The sequence below is a fragment of the Saccostrea echinata genome, unplaced genomic scaffold (genome assembly GCF_033153115.1).
Source record: "Saccostrea echinata isolate AGI-Se365-2 ecotype Australia unplaced genomic scaffold, CSIRO_AGI_Sech_v1 ptg000056l, whole genome shotgun sequence".
Taxonomy (NCBI): Eukaryota; Metazoa; Mollusca; class Bivalvia; order Ostreida; family Ostreidae; genus Saccostrea; species Saccostrea echinata.
In genome coordinates this window covers 13,230,596-13,252,891 of record NW_026889805.1, presented here as the reverse complement: position 1 = coordinate 13,252,891, position 22,296 = coordinate 13,230,596, and the positions used below count along the sequence as shown (strand labels likewise).

At 33.0% G+C, this 22,296-nt stretch overlaps 1 protein-coding gene across 1 annotated transcript in view; it reads right to left on the bottom strand.

The window, feature by feature from the left end:
* Positions 1 to 22,296, bottom strand: part of LOC133173859 (uncharacterized) — a 75,408-nt gene that overhangs the window by 19,892 nt on the left and 33,220 nt on the right. The window contains exons 24-33 of the mRNA XM_061308932.1: positions 18,164 to 18,318; positions 16,808 to 16,870; positions 14,122 to 14,302; positions 9,835 to 9,907; positions 8,882 to 8,947; positions 6,868 to 7,015; positions 5,173 to 5,536; positions 3,749 to 3,850; positions 1,040 to 1,186; positions 784 to 927 (exon numbers count right to left, since the gene is read on the bottom strand). Coding sequence (XP_061164916.1) covers positions 784 to 927; positions 1,040 to 1,186; positions 3,749 to 3,850; positions 5,173 to 5,536; positions 6,868 to 7,015; positions 8,882 to 8,947; positions 9,835 to 9,907; positions 14,122 to 14,302; positions 16,808 to 16,870; positions 18,164 to 18,318 — 1,443 coding nt within the window. The remainder of the gene's footprint in view (positions 1 to 783; positions 928 to 1,039; positions 1,187 to 3,748; positions 3,851 to 5,172; positions 5,537 to 6,867; positions 7,016 to 8,881; positions 8,948 to 9,834; positions 9,908 to 14,121; positions 14,303 to 16,807; positions 16,871 to 18,163; positions 18,319 to 22,296) is intronic.

Here is a 22,296-nt window from a genome sequence, read left to right as displayed (position 1 = left end):
AGTTTGTCTGTCTGTCTGTAATACAACCTGTAGTTTCTCCACTTGATGATAAAACACCCGACTGTCATATCAGTAAGTGTATTACATTACTCTTTTTGCCAATAAAATGTAGACCTAATTGTCTGTCTGTCTATCTTTTCTGTACCTTCTTTAATCCTCTCCTGATAGAAGAGAGACCTGTCTGTATGTCTGCAATAAATATGATTGAAATACTCTTGTTATTGGGAGATGATTCTATCTGTCTGCATGTCTGTCTGTAACAGGATCTCTACACATTTAAGGACCCTCAATACACTACAGGAAAATGGGTTTTTTTTGACATCGAGAAAATTATATTGTACAAAGGTCTATATATTGAGCTTATATATTTAATTTTCGACATAGGGTTCCTTGCCTTTACCCCCAGGAAAAATGTTCAAAGACGATGGAATACTGATGAATAGAAATCAGTGTTGTTTACTTAAATGGAATAAAATACATGCAAATTAAGTGTTCAATCTATTTATCTTGATTAAAATGTTGAGAATGCATGAATTGATAGTGTAAACTGAGTAATGCACTTTTCAATTTATTTTATTTTGGATGGAGGGGCAGGTTACTCTAACTGCATAAAAATACCACAGAATCAGAACTCTTCAGTGTGCAGTGTATAGAAGGTTCTTAAATACTCCAGTGACCAGTAGACTGACTTACTCCTCTGAATGCTAGAAGGTTGACCTGTCTGTCTGTCTGTCTAGCTGTATTTTTGTATATCTGTTTGTAAAATGAACTATGGCTACTTACTCCTCTTGCTGATAGAAGGTTGATCTGTCTGTCTGTCTGAGCTTGGCTAACTTTTTCACCTCTTCATTTAGGAACCTGTTCTGATTCTGTAGAATTCTTAGTCTCTCTTGTAATTCCTTCTCACATTTCAATGGTGGTGGTTTGCTGTTCAAAAGAAAGTGTCCAAAATGATCATTAATATAATGATAAAATGTTCACCTATGGTTAACTTTTATATTCATAGTTCAGTGACATCTCATGAATGTTTGTATCTAACCTAGCTCTTCCTGTCAGACTTTTGTCCAATATGTTTGATGTATCTAGTCTGCCCTCTAAGAATCTAATTGCCTCGTCCCTTTGAGCCAGAAGTTCCTGCAAACCAGCCTGTCTGTTCATTACCTGGGCCAGCTCACATTTTGTTGAACTAAAATTATTGAATCATGACTTTCAAATAAAAATTTTAAAAACAGATTGTATTTTGTTTCCTATCGACTTAACCTTCATCAAATGATGTTAATTTAAGGTTTCAATGCCCCTTAGTCCTAAATTAACTTTGGGCCAAGTAAGACATTCTAACGATTCACCATTACAGACACACAGTTTACACTTCAATCTGTTCCCTGTGACCTTGACATTCTCAGTTATCTTGGTTCATGACATCACCTCTATCATTAAATCATTTTTGTATCAAGTATGACATTTGAATGATTATGATAAAAAAAAACAAAAAAAAAAAAAACAGCTAGATGGATATATTTTCTATATACCCCCTCCAAAAATTGTTTGCATGGAAGTATAATAATTGTGTATCATCTTAATTGCTGATATTTGACATAATGGCCATCATTTGCATATACAGTAGTAAAATTGGTGATTTCAACCTTTTTCGGGTTTATTTATTGCTCAGCTGACAAAAATCTAATTACTGAAATCATTATCTGTTGTAATCATTACAGTTTAATTAACCTTAAAGGTAAATGAAAAATGGTCTATATCTTTTATATGAAACTTTGCTCCCCCCCCCCCCCCAATCATAAAGGGAGATAACACTGTATATTCCATTCTTAAGGAACTCTGTGAAAATATGATGGCCTATAATATAGATCCCTTCTTATAAGACATGTACTATGTTAAGAAATGATACTGCAAATCTCTACAAAATACTGTATTGAATAAATTGTATTACTCATTGATATATTGTCCACAAATGCTGTCATGGCCTGCAGTACAGAAAAACGTATAATAATATGATGATAGAATACATCATAGCAGTATCAAGGACCTGGTGACAGATGTTAGGATGATTCATAATCAAACAGGACACACTGAATTACACTTAACAGCATGTGTCAAAGTCTTAAAGTCACCCAACACTGCTTTCTGGCTATTAGAAACATGAAGATTAAATATTGTCTGAATTGATTATTTCACCTCTTTAAATAATCTAACTTAAAATATGTTTGGTAGTGGAAAATATAACAGGTTTAGAGAGAAAGATTATGTCTAGATTTCAAATGAAGTTTTGAATTTCAAGAGACTTTAAACACTTGACTTTGGAAATGAGTAATTTAAACCTTAAAATGTGTTTCGGCTACTTTTCTGATCATAAACAACTTCCTTCATAAATTCATTAAATTACATTCACTTTGGTAGTAGAAGTCAAAATTTCTTTCCACATTGCCCAAAATACTGATCTTGAATTAAGGACATATGCTACGTAGTTTGAATTTTTTTGTCTTTTTCCCTGGAGTTGAAGAGTTCCTATACTTAAAGGAACTGTGTGCTGCATTTGAATGTCTATATATGCTATATCTTAAACAAGTTTGGATAAACAAAACATCTAGAATATACGTTTAGTAATTTTTGTATATTTTTCTTTGAATTATACAAGAATTATCCTCAAATGATATCTTTTCAAAACCCCTGGTAATGCATGCTGATTTTTTTTATCTATGAACATCTGATGGGACTATAATCTTAAATTAAGAATATCTTGAAAAATTATCAGTAGGTAAGGTATGTTGCGTATGTCCTTAAAAAAAAAAATTCATACAATAAAAATTAGTGGAGACTCCATTAGATATAATCATTGTTTTTGTGTTATTCTTTAAGCTGTTTGAATCAGTGTTATGTGGTTGACTAAAAAAAAGCAATCCATATAAATGACATTGACAAGGTACAGCTTTTTTCTAAGGTCTGAAACTTGTGTATGAAGTGTACTGTATATGTTTCAGTGGCATTAAAGATGACTTATTTCTTGAGACAAACTACAGATATTTGTAGCCAAGAAAGATTTCATATGTAGATTACATCCAAATTACATAAGCTTTTCATTACTAATGTATAATAATTAGGTGGACCTATCTGAGAAAGAAGCTCTTTGAAAGCTTTAGCCAGATCATTCAGCTGGTCAGTGAACAAACAGCAACCATCCATGAATGGTTGACACTACCCTCATGAAAAAAACTGTGTTATTTTTGTCATATTTCGGCTACCTGATCAATACATAAGGGTCATGGTGGGTGTGACCAGTCAATAGAGGATGCTTACTCCTCCTAGGCACCTGATCTCATGTCTGGAATTTCCAGGAGTCCGTGTTTAATGCCCTGTTCACAGATTTGTAATGTTTGATAATATTTTTTTTTTAGATCGATCACTGTTCGTTATCTTCACCTTATTCATTATGGAAACTTCGGAGTGGATATCCAGAAATTTTATCCTTATCCAAGAGAAAAAATATTTTTTCAAATTTTCCTCCTCAATGCCACATAAAATAATTGAACTTATAATCCAAGAAATAATTATCTAAAATGGTACTTCATAATTTGTGCTCTTTATATATACTGTACACAAATGTATCAAATAGATAAATTATGCAAAATTTCTTAATGCTTTGAGAGGGAGCATCCAGAACCTGTTTCTTAAATCTAATAATGAAATAAAAAGATATTTAGCTATTCATTTAAAAATTAGAAGAGTAATTTACATGAGTTCTTTTTCTAGATCGACCAGGCGACTGGCGAGTTCCGATGATGAAGCTTCTCCACGATCAATGGCAGAATCACTTGATACATATGACAGAGAGCTGCTGAAAACAAATAAAGGAGAATTAATTATTATTTCTGATATTATAGCGGAACTTGAAACAGAATGCAAAAACTATGTATAACTGATTACTTACAAAAGAAGAGCAAATCTATTAGCCCATACCTGAAGCCTAATCATTGGCCCAAGGGAACTTGAATTTTAAAAATTTTGCATATCATAATCGTGCAAAAATTTTCCTGCTTGAGGCCCATGAGTAAAGGAAAAGGATTTTAAAGTTGCTATATATATATATATATATATATATATATATATATATATATATATATATATATATATATATATATATATATATATATATATATATATATATATATATATATAAAATTATTGACACTTTGAAATCTCCAAAATTTGTAATGTTTAGAAAGTTTTCATAAGTGTAATGTACAATAAAAAAAATAGTGATCAAACTAAGTGACTGAGTCATCTGGTGCACTTGCAGATATTTTAAGATAACTCAAACATAAACCTTGTCAATTTTTTGTAAAACTAAACATGACAAAGTTCAAAATGTCATCTAAAATTTTCAAAAGTAATCCACAGGTTTTGTTCATAATAGTTTTTAATTGGTTTGCTTGTAGCAAAGTCCTTAATCAGTAAACTTTACCAAACATCGGAATCAACATCCTCATCATCCGACTCTATCATCCGATTAAGAGTAATCCGGACGTTCTCCAACTTCTCAAGCAAGAAATCCATAGACCTTAAAACTTTTCAGGCTTCAGGACACATGACACAATTTTAAGTTAAGAGTCTTTTATCAGGCACCTGTTTGGGTTTGCCTATATCAGTATTTGTTTGTTGTGCCTGTAGATACTGTAGACTACGGGACTGATCCAAGTCAATTAACACTTTCTTACTCATCTCTAACAGGTGATACATCACCTTGCATGTTTAACACACATCACTAAAGGATAATCAATAGACACAAAACCACAGACCCTCCTCATGGACCTAAAAGCTTCTGACAAGATTGTTGATTACACACACACTAGGAGAGATAGGATGAGAGATGGAGGGACCTGTTTATAATTATCTGCCTGTACTTGTCCGTATATACTTCATCTGTCACATATTAGTACATTCCATGCTTTGAAGCTAAATTAATCGTCATCAACAGAGTGCAAAAGTATTCAAGTGAAGAGTGCATGGAATTCAGTCAGATCATGAAAAATATAAATGTGACAATATGTGTAATAATATCACCACTGCCATGACAAAATCATCTATTTTTGAAAGCTTTAAAGTACATTTAAAAGGGGGAAAAAAAAAGATAACTCTGTACAATTTTTGTGAACTTACCAGCTTCCCACCTCCTTTGACTCACTTTGCTCTCCGTTGACATACTCTCTCTGCTCTCTTGTTTCTGATTTTGAGCCCTCTTCCTCCACTCTTGAGTTTATAATGTTACTTTGGTTGACAGATTCATGGAAGCCATTGACTTCCCCCTGTGTCAGTTCTTTGAAGACCTCGTCATCACTACTGATCGACTCTTCTCGGCACAGCTCCCTAAGGGTTTTGTGTTGGTTGTCCAAACTCAGAGTAGAGAACTTCCAGCTCTGACATGACAGACCCAGTCCTGAATCTTTAGAAAGTCGCCCCTCGAAACTCTTACTCATATTGGATCTAGTTGTGTGATTAGTTGCCAGAGACGGACACTCCACAGCTGAAGAAGACAGGATAATTTTTACAGCACTATTAAACCTTCTTTTGTCTTAAAATTCAATAAGGAATTTCAATTAGAGTTCTGGGGGACATTTATCATATGTTTGTACCTTGGTAAACAGATTTTGACCTTAGAAATTTGTATTCAAAATGCAGTAAAAAAGGAATTGTTATTATACTATGGAGGAAGAGGTACAAAAAATACAAATCTGTTCAGTCACTTTCATGTTTAAATCAATTCCTTGCTTTGTTTTATCATTTTTATGTTGTTGTTGTGTTCAGGTTCAGTTCTAAAGGGAATGAGTTCAAATGACATCATAAAAATTACAAACATATAGATTTTGTCACTGATTGAATTAAGATATCATTGTTCTGAGATAAGAGACTAGTAAATATATCATATAGATACATACAGACAGATTACTTGAATTGTGCGATGTATACAGCTGTACACAAATTCAAAACTTCAAACATATTACAAATATACTACTCTCATGCATGCAAACAGTTCTCAATTCTATGCAAAATACCAAGTATATAAAATCCAATAATTTCATATTATTTTTTGAAATACACGTATATTAAATAAGAATTTCATATTTAATGGATATAAGTAGCAAGCTTATTATGAAATGAACTATACACATGTGATTTTTACAGTCTATAATATTCCTCTTGGATTACCAGCTGGCATAAACAAAGAGAAACAGGTATTACACAATATAATAACAACTCAATATGTAATTGAGTTCTGGGAACATGCATTGTCTAGGTTTTTACCATAGCGCTGTTAATAAGAGTTTAAAAAAGGGTAGGAATGTTAAGGGAGAGAACTCATAACCTCTCTGATTATCAGCCTAACTGACATTTAGAAAGAGAAATTGGCAACTTAAGCTTACAATGAAAGGAAATTGAGTTTTTGTGCAGAGAACATGCATTCTCTAAGTTTTACCATAGTTCTGTTTATAACAGTTTAAAAAAGGGTAGGAATGTTAAAGGGAGAGAACTCACTAATTGTTAAAGAGAACCCACCTACTATGCGGGATAGACCTAAGCTAATTACCTTCAAACACAGGAGGAAGAGACCGGGATCTTTCCAGGCTATCTGGTTCTCCTTAATTTATATCAAGGTGTCAATCAAAATTAGGATTGTAAAATCACTGGTACTATCAACTGTTGATTCCTATTTGTTTGTAGTTTATTTTGCAAGATCAGTGTATAATTGCTACTTTTGATACTTCTAAAATTTTTATCATTTGAGGTAAAATTTGATAATTTTTATAACAAATTAAAAATGTACTACTACAAGATAAGTTTATAATTGTGTGGTACCTTTAGATCTGTAATGAGTTGCCCCTGAGTCTAAAGACTCGGTAACTCGAGCCTTGCTGTGCCAGTTTTGCTTGTGTCGAGACACTGAGGCTGCTGTCTTGTTTATAGCTGATGTTCCACTACCGTCTGATCCATCACATAAACCATGCTGTAGACAATGTTTTACAGTTATAGACCCTCCACATACATAATGATAATGTATTACAGAAATCCTAGCACTAGGTTTCTAATAAAGGAAGAACTTATTTACACTTAATGTTCTGACATTAAAAATCATATCATACTGAACGTAAATATCTATGTAAAAAAAGGACCTGGCAGTGCTGGTATAGACTTATTCTTTCTTAAGGGTATATATCAATAATAACAAGCACCTGCTAGTATAAACATATTCTTACTTTGGGGTATACATCTATGTAATAACAAGCACCTGTTGGTATAGACTTAATCTTACTTTTGGGTATATATCTATGTAATAACAAGCACCTGTTGGTATAGACTTAATCTTACTTTTGGGTATATATCTATATGTAATAACAAGCACCTGTTGGTATAGACTTAATCTTACTTTTGGGTATATATCTATGTAATAACAAGCACCTGTTGGTATAGACTTATTCTTACTTTGGGGTATATATCTATGTAATAACAAGCACCTGTTGGTATAGACTTACTCTTACTTTGGGGTACCGGTATATATCTATGTAATAACAAGCACCTGTTGGTATAGACTTATTCTTACTTTTGGGTATATATCTACCGGGTATGTAATAACAAGCACCTGTTGGTATAGACTTATTCTTACTTTGGGGTATATATCTATGTAATAACAAGCACCTGTTGGTATAGACTTATTCTTACTTTGGGGTATATATCTATGTAATAACAAGCACCTGTTGGTATAGACTTACTCTTACTTTGGGGTACCGGTATATATCTATGTAATAACAAGCACCTGTTGGTATAGACTTATTCTTACTTTGGGGTATATATCTATGAAATAACAAGCACCTGCTGTTATAGACTTACTCTTACTTTGAGGTATATATCTATGTAAAAACAAGCACCTGCTGGTATAGACTTATTCTTACTTTGGGGTATATATCTATGTAATAACAAGCACCTGTTGGTATAGATTTACTCTTACTTTGGGGTACCGGTATATATCTATGTAATAACAAGCACCTGTTGGTATAGACTTAATCTTACTTTTGGGTATATATCTACCGGGTATGTAATAACAAGCACCTGTTGGTATAGACTTATTCTTACTTTGGGGTATATATCTATGTAATAACAAGCACCTGTTGGTATAGACTTATTCTTACTTTGGGGTATATATCTATGTAATAACAAGCACCTGTTGGTATAGACTTACTCTTACTTTGGGGTACCGGTATATATCTATGTAATAACAAGCACCTGTTGGTATAGACTTAATCTTACTTTTGGGTATATATCTACCGGGTATGTAATAACAAGCACCTGTTGGTATAGACTTATTCTTACTTTGGGGTATATATCTATGTAATAACAAGCACCTGTTGGTATAGACTTACTCTTACTTTGGGGTATATATCTATGTAATAACAAGCACCTGTTGGTATAGACTTACTCTTACTTTGGGGTACCGGTATATATCTATGTAATAACAAGCACCTGCTGGTATAGACTTATTCTTACTTTGGGGTATATATCTATGAAATAACAAGCACCTGCTGTTATAGACTTACTCTTACTTTGGGGTATATATCTATGTAAAAACAAGCACCTGCTGGTATAGACTTACTCTTACTTTGGGGTATATATATCTATGTAATAACAAGCACCTGTTGGTATAGACTTACTCTTACTTTGGGTATATATCTATGTAACAATAAGCACCTGTTGGTATAGACTTACTCTTACTTTGGGGTATACATTTATGTAATACCAAGCACCTGTTGGTATAGACTTACTCTTACTTTGGGGTATATATCTATGTAATAACAAGCACCTGCTGTTATAGACTTACTCTTACTTTGGGGAAACATTCTTCTAAGCCATCTGCTCCATTGCCTCCTGTTAGATCTCTTCTGGCCTACAAAACATGGTATCTGAAGTTCACATAGAGTACTAGTCTACATTAGACTGGCCTTTGATAATTATTACATTTTAAACTTTCTCAAATATCCAATGCATATAAAATGATTACAGAAATAAAGCTCTGTTATCAAGTTTGAATTGGTGTTTTGGTCAATTTAAAATGTTGGAACTTGCTACTTCAAGCTTTGGTAATATCCAAAAAATTAGATTTACACTTCATCTTATTCTTATGAGCACATCTGGTGAAATTTTGCTGTTCTTGAGAGGGATTTTTTTTAAAGTCTTCCATATTTCACAAATAACATCCTCTTGTTCAATTAAGAGTTTTTTTCCTTATTTTAAATGTAAATTAAGACCCAGCAGCCATATCATCATAGTCTCATGGTTTTCTGCTGTAAACAGGTGTAAACTAGAATGAGATCTGTTTGAGTACTCACCTGTAGACCCAGCAGCCATATCATCATAGACTCATGGTTTTCTGCTGTAAACAGGTGTGAACTAGAATGAGATCTGTTTGAGTACTCACCTGTAGACCCAGCAGCCATATCATCATAGACTCATGGTTTTCTGCTGTAAACAGGTGTGATCTAGAATGAGATCTGTTTGAGTACTCACCTGTAGACCCAGCAGCCATATCATCATAGTCTCATGGTTTTCTGCTGTAAACAGGTATGATCTAGAATGAGATCTGTTTGAGTACTCACCTGTAGACCCAGCAGCCATATCATCATAGACTCATGGTTTTCTGCTGTAAACAGGTGTGAACTAGAATGAGATCTGTTTGAGTACTCACCTGTAGACCCAGCAGCCATATCATCATAGACTCATGGTTTTCTGCTGTAAACAGGTGTGAACTAGAATGAGATCTGTTTGAGTACTCACCTGTAGACCCAGCAGCCATATCATCATAGACTCATGGTTTTCTGCTGTAAACAGGTGCTCCTTGCTGTTGGATCTGCAATGACATTGATATAATGTTTATACATGTGTCTGAAAATGATTCCAATACAGTACAGCAATGCTTATCAAAATGTCAAACATTCCATGAAATGTCTGCTTCTTATCACTGAGACCGACTTTCTTCACTTTTCAAGGTGCAAATCAAACCAACACAAGAAACAAGAAGTTTACTTTCAATTTAGTCTGTAGAATGACCATAGTGCAAGGTAATTACACATCTTATGGTCACAAACAACCTTTATGCAAAGCATAATATTCTAATGTTTCTCTGCTTCAAAGTTATGGCTCAGGCAAGAATTTTTACACTTCTGAAACCTGTGATCTTGACCTTTTCCAAATTACCTAGGAAAGGGTCAGGGCATACACTTGGGCCACAAGCAACATTTGTCTCAAGTATATTCTTCTTAAGTTTCTTCAATTCAAAGTTGTGGCTTGAACATAATTAAGTACTTTCAAACTATGTTACCTTGTCCAAATGACCTTTGTGTATATACACAACTGTTTAATTATAAGTTTCTAATGTCTAATGGTTTTTTTTTTTGAGAAATTCATTTTGAACATAAATTTAACCATTTTAAGAACTTGTCTCAAAAATATATGCAAAATTATGGATCATGTGACTTTAATAAAAAATAAAGTCAAGAAGACAGTTTTCTCTAAATACTTTTTTCAGATAATAAGGGCACTGGCCTATTTGTAAGCCTGGTTGACACTATCTTGTAGCGGCAAGGTCAAGAACAGCTGGTAATTCTTACGTATAAACATGTTTATACAAAATCGATTCACCACGTATATATACACCCATTATAAGATTTATAATTGCATGAATTATTCACAATCAGATATAGACTGGCATAGTTATAGCAAAATAACTTTTTCAGTAAATAAAAAAATTAAAAAATGAGTTTCTGTAATACTGTAAATCACTTTTTACTTGTAAGAACTTTATTTTTGCATTACTGCGCAAGACTGTCTGCTTGCAAAAAAATTATTCTCGCATATACATGTATTACTATTATTAAAGATTATATGGAGCAATAGTTTATTACTAATAGTATTATTAAAGATTTATTTATATGTTTAAATGACTAAAATTCATGAAAATTTTGTCTCACTTATAAATACCAAATAACAATCTCACAAAAATAAAGTGTCATATGAGATACTAATTAGGGCTGTCAATGAGTATTTAATACCCATTCGAAATGAAAAAGTGGTTGCCAGGGACTTAATTTTAACTCACTTTGACAAATCAATGGTATTCAAGATATCGAAATTCAACATAAAGAATTTCTACTGTATTCATTATAATTTTCAATAAGATCCATGCAGTATAGAGGTATTTATTACTAAGTAAATACTAGTATTTAGAAATACATTGTTTGCAATGGTAACTTGACTTAAATTTGCACAAGCAGTCAGAAAAGTTTGAGAAGAAAAAATATTTTAGCAAATGCTTGACTATTGTTTGACTAATGCCCCTGATTATTAGACTAGGCTATCCAAGTATAATTGACATCCCTTATAATAATAAAATATCATACAAAGAGCAAGAGCCACTTAGGGCCTTTTTTGGCCCTGTGAATTTCTGAAAATTCAAAACTGTATAGTTTTAGTTGACAAGGCAATAAATAAATGCCTGAGCACTTGGTGAATGAATATCTACTGAAAATGACGTAATTTTCTTTCTAGTCAATGCATTATGACGTCATGAATTGCGTCATTATTCACATATCCTGAATATTTCTTCAAAAATTGACAAAATATGATGCCATTTTTCAATATTTCGTATACAGCACAACCTCCGATCCAAAATGTGTAAATATATTATAAAAGAACTTTTAATGAAGATTATAAAACATATTTTAATTCTTGGATCGAGGGTTGTGCTCATATTTCAATTCTTTGCTGAAGGTTCTCAAAAACACCTGTTTTCTGCAAAATTCAATGACATTGCAATTTCACACAACCTGTTTTTCAATGCCTGGACTCTTCAAAGGAAATTCTGTTATATAAACTGAAAGCACTAAGTCTCTACTTTATATTAATGTTGAAAATGGTACACAGGGTATTAGTCAATAAACTGGTATATCTACAGGGCCATTTTATGCATAAAGTGAACCTAGCTCTTTCAATTATGTTGAAAAAACACAAGCAATGACAAAGGTCTGCGATCATTGATGTAGGATTATAAATATATTTATAATTAAGGATTTTTAATACATGTAATATTTATTTATTTATTAATAAAGGATTATTTTAATCAGACATCAGATTTCTCTGCTGGATGAGCAATTAATTCTGATTTGTTTGCACACGGGTATCAAATTGCTCTCCATCAAGGACTGGTGACATTACTGTTCAGTGACAGATCCAGACACAAATTAACTGCCTGATAACATTCCCGATAATAGACATTAATCTCTAACATCATCTGTTATTGTCAAATGGTAATTTACATGCTCATCAACTTGTTCAAGGTCATCCTCCATATGCTAAATTAGTTGTACTACATACTAGTCTGTACTTTAACATTTTCATTCATGGAACTTTTAAAATGAAGGTGAAATCCAGAAGTCTCTGAAGAGACCATAACGCTCCATAATGCTTTGTACTTACAAAATAAGAAAAGTAGTACCTGGACTTCCTCAACTTAAAATTTCATAGGTATGGAAAACTGATTACATGAATTATGATTCTTGGGTTTGTCTTTGGTTTTGTCTATCTGCATGAGTACCAAGTTTTATTAAAATCAGTCTAAAAGTGTAAGAGTATGTAACATTTTAAAAATAAATTCACAGAAATATCTTTTTTTTAGGTAACCATGCAAGCAACAAGAATTATGTATCTTTATGTATTCTACTTGTGTGTACCAAGTCTTACTGAAATCAAACTGAAATAGTGGAAGGAGTAGCATTTTGAGAAAAAATCTCAGAGAAATTTCTATTTTTATAAACCATGGCAACAACATTTGTTAAAATCCAAAACCAGTAGGAAGCATTATTTATCTTTGTGTAGTCTATATGTGTAACAAATTATATTGAAATTGGACAAAACCTAGAAATATATGTATCTTTTTTTTAAATAACCGTGCAACACCTTTCATGAAAACCTTTCATGCAGCGGCACTCCCCCCCCCCCCCCCCCCCCCCCCCAATAATTTTGCCAATATATAGAATACTATAGAAAACATAGCTAATATATGCTTGTGTCCCCTCAATAATAACGTCTGATGACTTTTTTTTTGCTTGTCAAGGAATTTTTGACAATTGATAGTGCCCCGCACCCAACTGAAAATGTATGGTTGTGCCCCCCCCCCCCCCCCCAAACTGAAATTGCTTCCTACGACCTGGACTGATCTTAGTCACAATGATTATCAGCATTAACACTAAAAAAATGATCTGAAACTTCTTGTCCTTTCTTTAAATAAAGTAAGGCATCAAGTTAGAGGCTTAAATAAATAAAATAAGATGTTGTTGAAGATACAAGATGTATGTTGATATAAAACTTGTTACCCTGATTTCATATGAAATAAATTTGCATATCAAGTCATTTTATGACATGAATGTAATTATTGCATAATTAGGAATCAAAGCTGTTACAACAGTTGAGCATAATAACAGCTCTGGGGTCAGAATGATTTATTGTATAGAACTTTATGTTCCTACAAGAACAATATTTTATATATAGTGACACCACCACTACTAACCTTAAGCCAATACTGTAAAACTTTTGTATTAGGAACCTATACATGTAGCTCACATTAATAATCTCTCTTTCAGAAGACCTGTTACTCTCACCTTTTATGCCAAGAATCTAGAAATCAATATTTTCATGTCTCTTTCTGATTCCAAAGGGATTTGAACCCTGATATTATTGTTCAAGAAACAAACATTTAACCCACCAACTCTGAAATAAGAATAATACAGTACTATGGGGATCAGTTTCAAGTTAGTCACTGAAGGTTATGACTTTAGAGGCCATATGTTCAGGGTCACAGTGTAATGATGACTTAAAGTACAGTATAATGAGAGTGAGATCATGACTTACAGTATAATGAGTGTAATGATGACTTACAGTATAATGAGTGTAATGATGACTTACAGTATAATGAGTGTAATGATGACTTACAGTATAATGAGTGTAATGATCACTTATAGTAAAATGATTGTGATGACTTACAGTATAATGAGTGTAATGATGACTTACAGTATAATGAACTGGTTGTTGTTGTCGAGGTCCAGTGAGATGGCAGCCCCTATAAGACTGAGGCTACCCTGAGGTGACTTTCCGGTACGGACATCCTCCTCGTTCTTGTAGTACACAAGCTGGCTCTGTCGCTCCTCTAAAACACACCACATACGCTTCCTTGTCTTCAAAAGACTGATTCCTGCAAGTCAGTGACTCAAAATTAACAAAATTAAAATTCTCTTGAGAAAATTTGTTCTTCTCCTCTCAAACAATATAAATAAAACTTTTAAAATCTAGATATTGAAATAATGCAATAAACTTGCTGTCATAATTATTCCAAAATTTTCTTGCATTACCCTGAGACTTTGCACAATTGCTAAATTTCCTACCTATTAAGAAAATTGAAATAAATAACAAAATTGATTTACTGGTCAATCCAGACGGCTAAACTAAGAAAATGAGTTATCAATGCTAAAAGTTTGACAAGCTCAAGAAAGAAGCAAACAAGCTAGAAATCATATCATTTGGCATGTCAAGGGTTTCCTTTGCTAGAACAGTTATAGATCATGCTTCACATTGATAAGAGTTAATTGAAAAGCAGCTGTCACCAGCCAAAGAAGGATCTGGTTAGGTCTGTAATTATAATCCAAGTCACTCTGATTTAAACGAAGACCTGAATCAATACAATTTTACAAATTACAGTAAAACATGCTTATAGCAAAGTGCCATGGAATTTTGATTCATTATAAACTAAATTTGTTATAATGATATTATAATACTTCCTGTCAGTTTGTCTCTATATAATCAATACCCAACAATTTTCATATAATATACAAAGATTTCTATAGTATAGGCATGCTATGCTGAAATAGTGCATAGCTATTTTTTCTGTAGAAAATATGTTGGAGGTATCAAATTCACAATCCAGAGAATGTCAGTCCAACACTACCGAATACACCATCATTAACACCACAAACATTGTTACATTATATAAAGAATGTATTTTCAAGTATATAAATGTAGTTTTCATGAATACATTTGACAAGAAATAAATGAATTAACATCTGCAAACAGGTTTTGGGATTGAGTATTTACTTAAATTCTCATATACAGTTGAACTTCGGTATCTCAAACACGGATATCTCGAATACCATGGATATGTCAAAGTGATTTGAAAGTCCCTACCACTTACCATATTCTTTAAGTATTTTACCCTGGAATTTTCAACTCCTCTCATATCTCAAAGTATTTCCTTAGCCTCATTGAGTTTGAGATAATGAGGTTTGACTGTACATGCAAAAATCAGCATAATAATTAAAATAGTGTTATTATTTCATCTCTGGCTCTTGCACCATGTGTCAAACTCTGACCACCATTTCAGCAGATAACTTCACAGAATGTTTCATACAAGGACTGAAAATCACTTTGTTGTAAGCATGTTGAATTCATTGTAAGTGTGTTCGCTGTAACTGTTTTACAGTATTTTTTTTCATTATTTGAAAAAAAAGGCAAGCAATGTTATAAAGAATAGCAGTAAATATGTGTGCAAGAGAGAGAGACAGAGAGAAAGAACCCAAGGGAGAAAGACAAACAGATTGTTTTTCAATTTAATATCTAATGTATACTCTAAAATCACTTATTTTCGTGGGATCAAATTTTTATGGTTAAAGGAAAAGAATTACTGGCTCGAGGAAATTTTTAAATTTTGAGGTTAAAGGAGAAATGTCAATACTGCGGTATGAAAATTGAATGTTCGTGCCGAAATGAATTTGTGGATCTCTTCACATCACTAGACAATGAAAACAAAACCCCAGTGAAAATTAGTGATTTTACAGTACACTATAATATGGTATAAGCATTGCAAGGAATTATTTTATTTTTCATCCAATTAACATAATACAACCATAGTGATGCCATTGTTCTCTTGAAGATATCTGATCACATCAAATGACTATGTTATATACACATAAGTCATGAACTCCTGATTATCAAGAGGTGTGACAGCAGGGGAATGATCTCTAATGATATACATTCTAATGGCATACACTGACTTCTCTCAGCAGGAAAAAATCTTACTAGACAATGTATGTCATAATTTAATTATTTCACTAAATGTTTGACACCTGGATGTGCCCCTTGTATTCTATACTTGTCATCAACAGCTTCAAAGATTGTTTGCACATCCTTAAGACCATACATGCTGTCTAACATGTCATAATGGATAGTGACAAAACTTACTAAGCTGATAAAAATTCTACATATTACTATACAATCACTAATTTCACAAAAATATCTGTATTATTTTAAACTTCACCTAGCTTTTGAGTCAGTGACCACCATGCTAATGCTTGCATTACCTTACAGGCCAGCCATGCAACATTTTTTAAGAAGCAGATCTAGTGCAGACCACAGAGCTGAATGTGATTACTGTCAGTTTGTTACAAAGCAGAGTGCAGACCACAGAGCTAAACATGTAAATATTGCCAGTTTGTTATAAAGCACTGCCAGTTTGTTTCAAAGCAGAATGCAGACCACAGAGCTTCATGTAAATACTGCCAGTTTGTTTCAAAGCAGAGTGCTGACCACAGAGCTGCATCCAAATACTGTCAGTTTGTTACAAAGCACTAGCTAGCTGCCAGTTTGTTTCAAAGCAGAGTGCAGACACCAGAGCTGCATGTAAATATTGCCAGTTTGTTTGACTTACCTCCCCCTGTTCTGAAATAGAGATAACCCGAGAGACTGTGCCATCCTGCCATAGTTTCAGCCTCTGAGTGTCACATGATGATCGGACCGCGTCAGTAAAATCCGGACTCTACAGTGTCCTTCACCCACTCCAGGGAGGAGATCTAGATTTGCACACTGCCCATGTAATTCCCCTCACAGAGTGATATAAAGTCTGCACCTGTTAAATTACACATTTATGTAGAAATCAATAGAGGTTATATATATGATTATAAATACGTTCTTACTGCATGCATCCTACAAAAAACATAAATGTAGCAAACTGGTATTCTGTAATTATCCCTATATGCACAATAGAAGCAGTAAGCAATTCTATACATGATCCATATTTAATGAACAAAACACTCGTTTCTAGATGTTGCATGATTATTACAGTTGTTGGTTTAATATTTCCTCTCACTACCTTATTTAACATCACATACTCCTTCAGATACAATTAGCTATCAGTTTCATTCTAAAATTTGAAACTGTAAAGCTTTTGTGATCAGTAATCTATCTGTATCTACCACTCAGTTTGATCCCATATCTAGTTTAATTAATTTTTCTGGGGTGAATTTGGGAAGTGGGGTATTTAAAAATGTTGGCAACTTCAATTTATGCTTCCATGAGTAAAGTCAGACTTAGTAATTTAAAGACAAAGTTTATGACAACAATGGACTAGTCAATTTATCAGTTTATTTTGTAAGTACATATATCAGATTATCTATGTAATATATATAAAACAAAAAAAAAAAAACAAAAAAAACAAACAAACAAACAAAACAAAATGAAACAACCCCTCCCCCCCAAAAAAATACAAAACAAAAAAGAAAAACAAAACAAAACAAAAAAGAAGAAGAAAAAAAGAAAAAAAAAAGAAAAAAAAAAACAACTAGCAAGAAGTTTTTCTAACTTTCCAAAATAAGGGGGCTGGTAAAAATAAAATCAAGGACATTTAATACAAACAACCAAGCATTACCTATTTTTCTTGATGTACATATTGAATTTACATATAAATCAATGACTCGGAACATCTGTTGCAATTCAGTTCATTTTGCCAAAAACACCTAGAACACAATTACGCCTGCAATCCATTTTCCTTCATGTCTTAAGTAACTCATGCCTTTTAGAATGCACAAAATATTGCAACTTTTCTGCAGCATTTGCACTACATCACCCCCTATATAACCCCCTCTGTCACCCTCTGAATATTTTTTACCTGTCTGTGATTCACTGATGGGGGGTGGGGATGAGGGGGACCCATTACTAAGGTCTTTGTACCTCACAGGACATCCCCTACAGTCCCCCTATCTGTCCCGGTCCCCCCTCTGAATCTTACCTGCATGTTTGTGATTCAGTTTATTGATTAGGGGGGACCCATTACTTAAAGCTGTTTGTACCTGGACATCACCCCTCTGTCCCTCTGAATCCTTTTTTACCTGTTTGTGATTCAGTTTATTGATCAGGGAGGACCCATTACTAAGCTGTTTGTACCTGGAGATCAGTTTGTGTCTGTGTTACTCAACTTTCAATTAATGGAACAAACACAGAACAAGTTCACTGAACTCAAATCTAAGTTAGATATATTAGATACAAAATCAATGATTATTTGATGTGGAAAATAACATTAAATAGGTATAGAAAAATCATATCACTCAAAGTAATATATAAAGAAATCCTGTCCTATGAACATTTATACTACGGAGAGTGGAAATTTGTCATGATTCTTGGGAAGGTTTAAAATGCATTTGTTAGCCTGATCCTTTTAAAGTTCAAATAGAAAAGCCTAAACTGAAAAAGATCACCATGATAAGGTAAACCATACAAGACTTCCTTTTCTGACATGTGTACATAGTTATCATCTGCAGTTCTATACAACTCACCCATAAACTTAGTGATTGCTTTATGACACATCTTTCCAGAAACAATTTAGAATTTGGTTGCTACTTGAGTAATTGCTAATAACAATCAAACATAAGGTAAATCAATCATGTTTATGACAAAAATTCTAACACAGAAGATATCTTGTAAAAATATCTCATTTTAATGAGGCCATTTAAGAGCAAGCATTTCTTATTTCAATTATACTTTGTAAAACTTTATATCACATTATGTATTCAAACATAGATTTCATGTACTTCTGAAATATAGAAATGTGCATCATCTTGAATCTTACACCAAAAAGAGCCCAAGAGAGACAGAGAGAGAGAAGGGGGCTTTAATTTCTTTTTTTTTTTTTATTTTATTAGAAATTGTTCACATCAAGAAATGGAAAATTGTGAATTCTCTCTTTGATAAGAAAGCTGCATGGTAAAGGTTAAAACACCTACAGTTTTTGATAATGTGACCAAAGCCCTCAAGTCTTTTCTATTAATCATGAAATCTAAATAGTAAGTTATATCAGTCATTATATAGGTCTGTTATTATAAGCCAGGTATAAACAGAGGACACATACAGTCCTTTCATAAAAGTCACTGAAATGGACAGCTGTTTAATCCACATCTACCTGGTATTATTATATCTTGTTTACAGCAAAAGAATTATTACTGCACTTGAATTATGATTTAATAACTAGCAATAATACACATCACTGCAAGAACAGAAGTAGAACATTTCCTGCCAGAACAAGAGTACTCATGGCAATGGTTGTGACCAAATGGAAAAAAAAGTCAATCAGCTGTTTGCAGTGACATACCAATTAAGTTATACATGTATTGAAACTGGACTAAAGCTGTAAGAGGAGTAGTGTTTTGAAAGAATTTCACAGAAATATCTGTTCTAAGTAGGCATAGCAGCAATATTGTTCATCAAAATAAAAAACTGGCGTGAGTTCAACAGCATAGCTGCTACATAGCTGCTATTAAAGCTATGATCTTGAATGCAAAGCTAGCCTAGCCACTATGTAGGAAGAGCTACCAAAAATATCTAATGCTAAATACCAAATCCAAGATGGCCTCCTTAGTTACAAGTTTGCAGCACACATTATTTTAACATAAAAGGGGGGTATTTTCTTCATCTTACTGAATTAAATGTTAATTTCCATATATATTTTTGCTTGAAATAAACTTTTTTTTTCAAACAATAAGTTTTTGATGATATATTTTTTATCAAAATCTATAAACACTTAGCAGCTAGGCTACCTTTCTGTTCAATATAGATAGATATCTACAGCTTAGCTGCAACAATCTTGAATGCAGCCCTGATATAAACAATTATAAATCTGATTGTACACACAAGTACTCTGAAGTTGACATTTAAAAGATGCTCGAGTTTCTGATTGACAATATCTATGTGGTTTTCGGAGACCAGGTCTTCCAACAATCTATTGGGATTCCCATGGGTACCAATTGCGCCCCGTTATTATCAGACCTATTTTTGTATTCATATGAAGCAGTATTTGTTCAAAATCTTTTATGTGAAAAGAAGAAAACACTTGCTGTGGCCTTCAACTCAACATTTAGATATATCGATGACTTATTGTCAATTAACAATGGTTATTTTCATTCTTATGTCGACACGATATATCCTGGTGAGCTTGAGATAAAAGATACCACAGAGTCTGACACATCTGTTTCATATTTGGATTTTATTAGAAAAAGACGTTAATGGTAATCTAACAACAAAGCTTTTATGATAAACATGATGACTTTAACTTTTCTATCGTCAACGTCCCTTACTTATGCAGCAATATACCCTTATCACCTGCATACGGGGTTTATATCTCTAAGTTGATTCGATACGCCAGAGCATGCTCTATGTATGAACAATTTCTAAAATGAGGTAAGTTATTGACAAACAAGTTGATGAAACAAGAATATAAGCAATCTCGTTTAAAGTCATCATTTCGTAAGTTCTATGGTTGATACAATGACCTTGTCAGCAAATACAATCTATCATTAAGTCAAATGCTGACTGACTTTTTTCATACTAATTGTTAGGCCATTATTTACACACTGAATTGTCGATGGATTTTTGCGTTATTTCCCGATCATGACAAGGAGCACACGGAGGGTGTGATCTGTCGGCAGGAGATGCTTACTCCTCCATGGCACCTGGTCCCACCTCTGATGTCTTAGAGGTCTGTGTTTGCTCTGCTCCTATTTTGTAATGTTCAATGGACTTTTGAGCTGGAATACTGTTCGTTATCTCCACATATTTCATAAATCTTAGTGTAGTCTACTTATGTACCAAGATATATTGATATTGGACTGAAATTTGTTGGTGGAGTAGTGTTTTGAAACAAAAATTCAATAAATTTTTTTTTAATTTTTAGTAGCCATGGCAATACCCTTCACAGAAATCAAAAACCAGTAATCAGAAATATGTATCTTAGTGTAAGTCTACTTGTGTACCAAGTAATATTATAATATTTAAGTTGTCCTGTTCCAGTCATTTTTTAGGCAATTATCCCAAGATTTTTGTTTTCATCATTTATCTGATATTTTTCGTTAGATGTTAAAAACATCAACACTACTTATGAAAATTTTCATTTACAATGCAATGTTAGATTCTCATTTTTAAGTAATAAAATGTGGTATAACCAGGGCCTGCAAGTTCCAGCTGGAAATATATTAACTCTAATAATAAAATAATTGTGGAATGTAAATAAGTATAAAATGTATCATTTTCAGTAAAAAACTAGTACATGCATACTTAAAGAATTTCTAAATGATAAAAGAAATGTTAAAGGAGCTCTATATAACACATGGTGCAGATATGAACAGGCAAGCAACACATAAAACAAAAGCTTTACTAAAAGTACAGTGTATCTTGATAAAAGCTGATTTTCACTTCCAAATCATATAGATGAAATTAAAATTTCTGATGACCGATATGGGTGTATGTTTCCTAGGCATCAGAAAAAGTAGATCAGGTCCGTAGCACCTAGAGGCTTTTCACCTGTTGACTCCTACACAGTCCTATAGCTCTGGTCACTTCATAGGAATATCCATCAATTATTTACAAACAGAAAGGAGTGAATAGATTTTTGTTCATTTAATTTTAACAGCATTAAAGAAAATAACCTCCAGCTCTGTACCAATGTTACAGTGAAACCTTGAACTTGATAGGACCAAGAAAAAACTTAGAGATATCCAAGGGTTCAAGACATCGAGGGTAAAATACTTAAGAAATACATGGTTAGGACTTCCCAATCACTTTGACATATCCATGGTATTCAAGATATCCGTGTTTGAGATACCAAAGTTCAACTGTACTTTGAGAATAACATAATGTATTCAAAATGTGGAAAATATCTCGAAGTTCAACTGTACTTTGAAAATAACATAATGCATTCAAAATGTGGAAAAAAATATCTGTAGTTAAAAATTTTGTTGATAAACTTATGATATCAAAAAACATAGTACATGCATCTCATTTGAGCACAGTAATACCGGTAATTCAGATGAAGTATCATTTAAACCTTTTAAAATTTGTCTATTCAGACCGATGCTTTATTTTTTGCTTTAATGC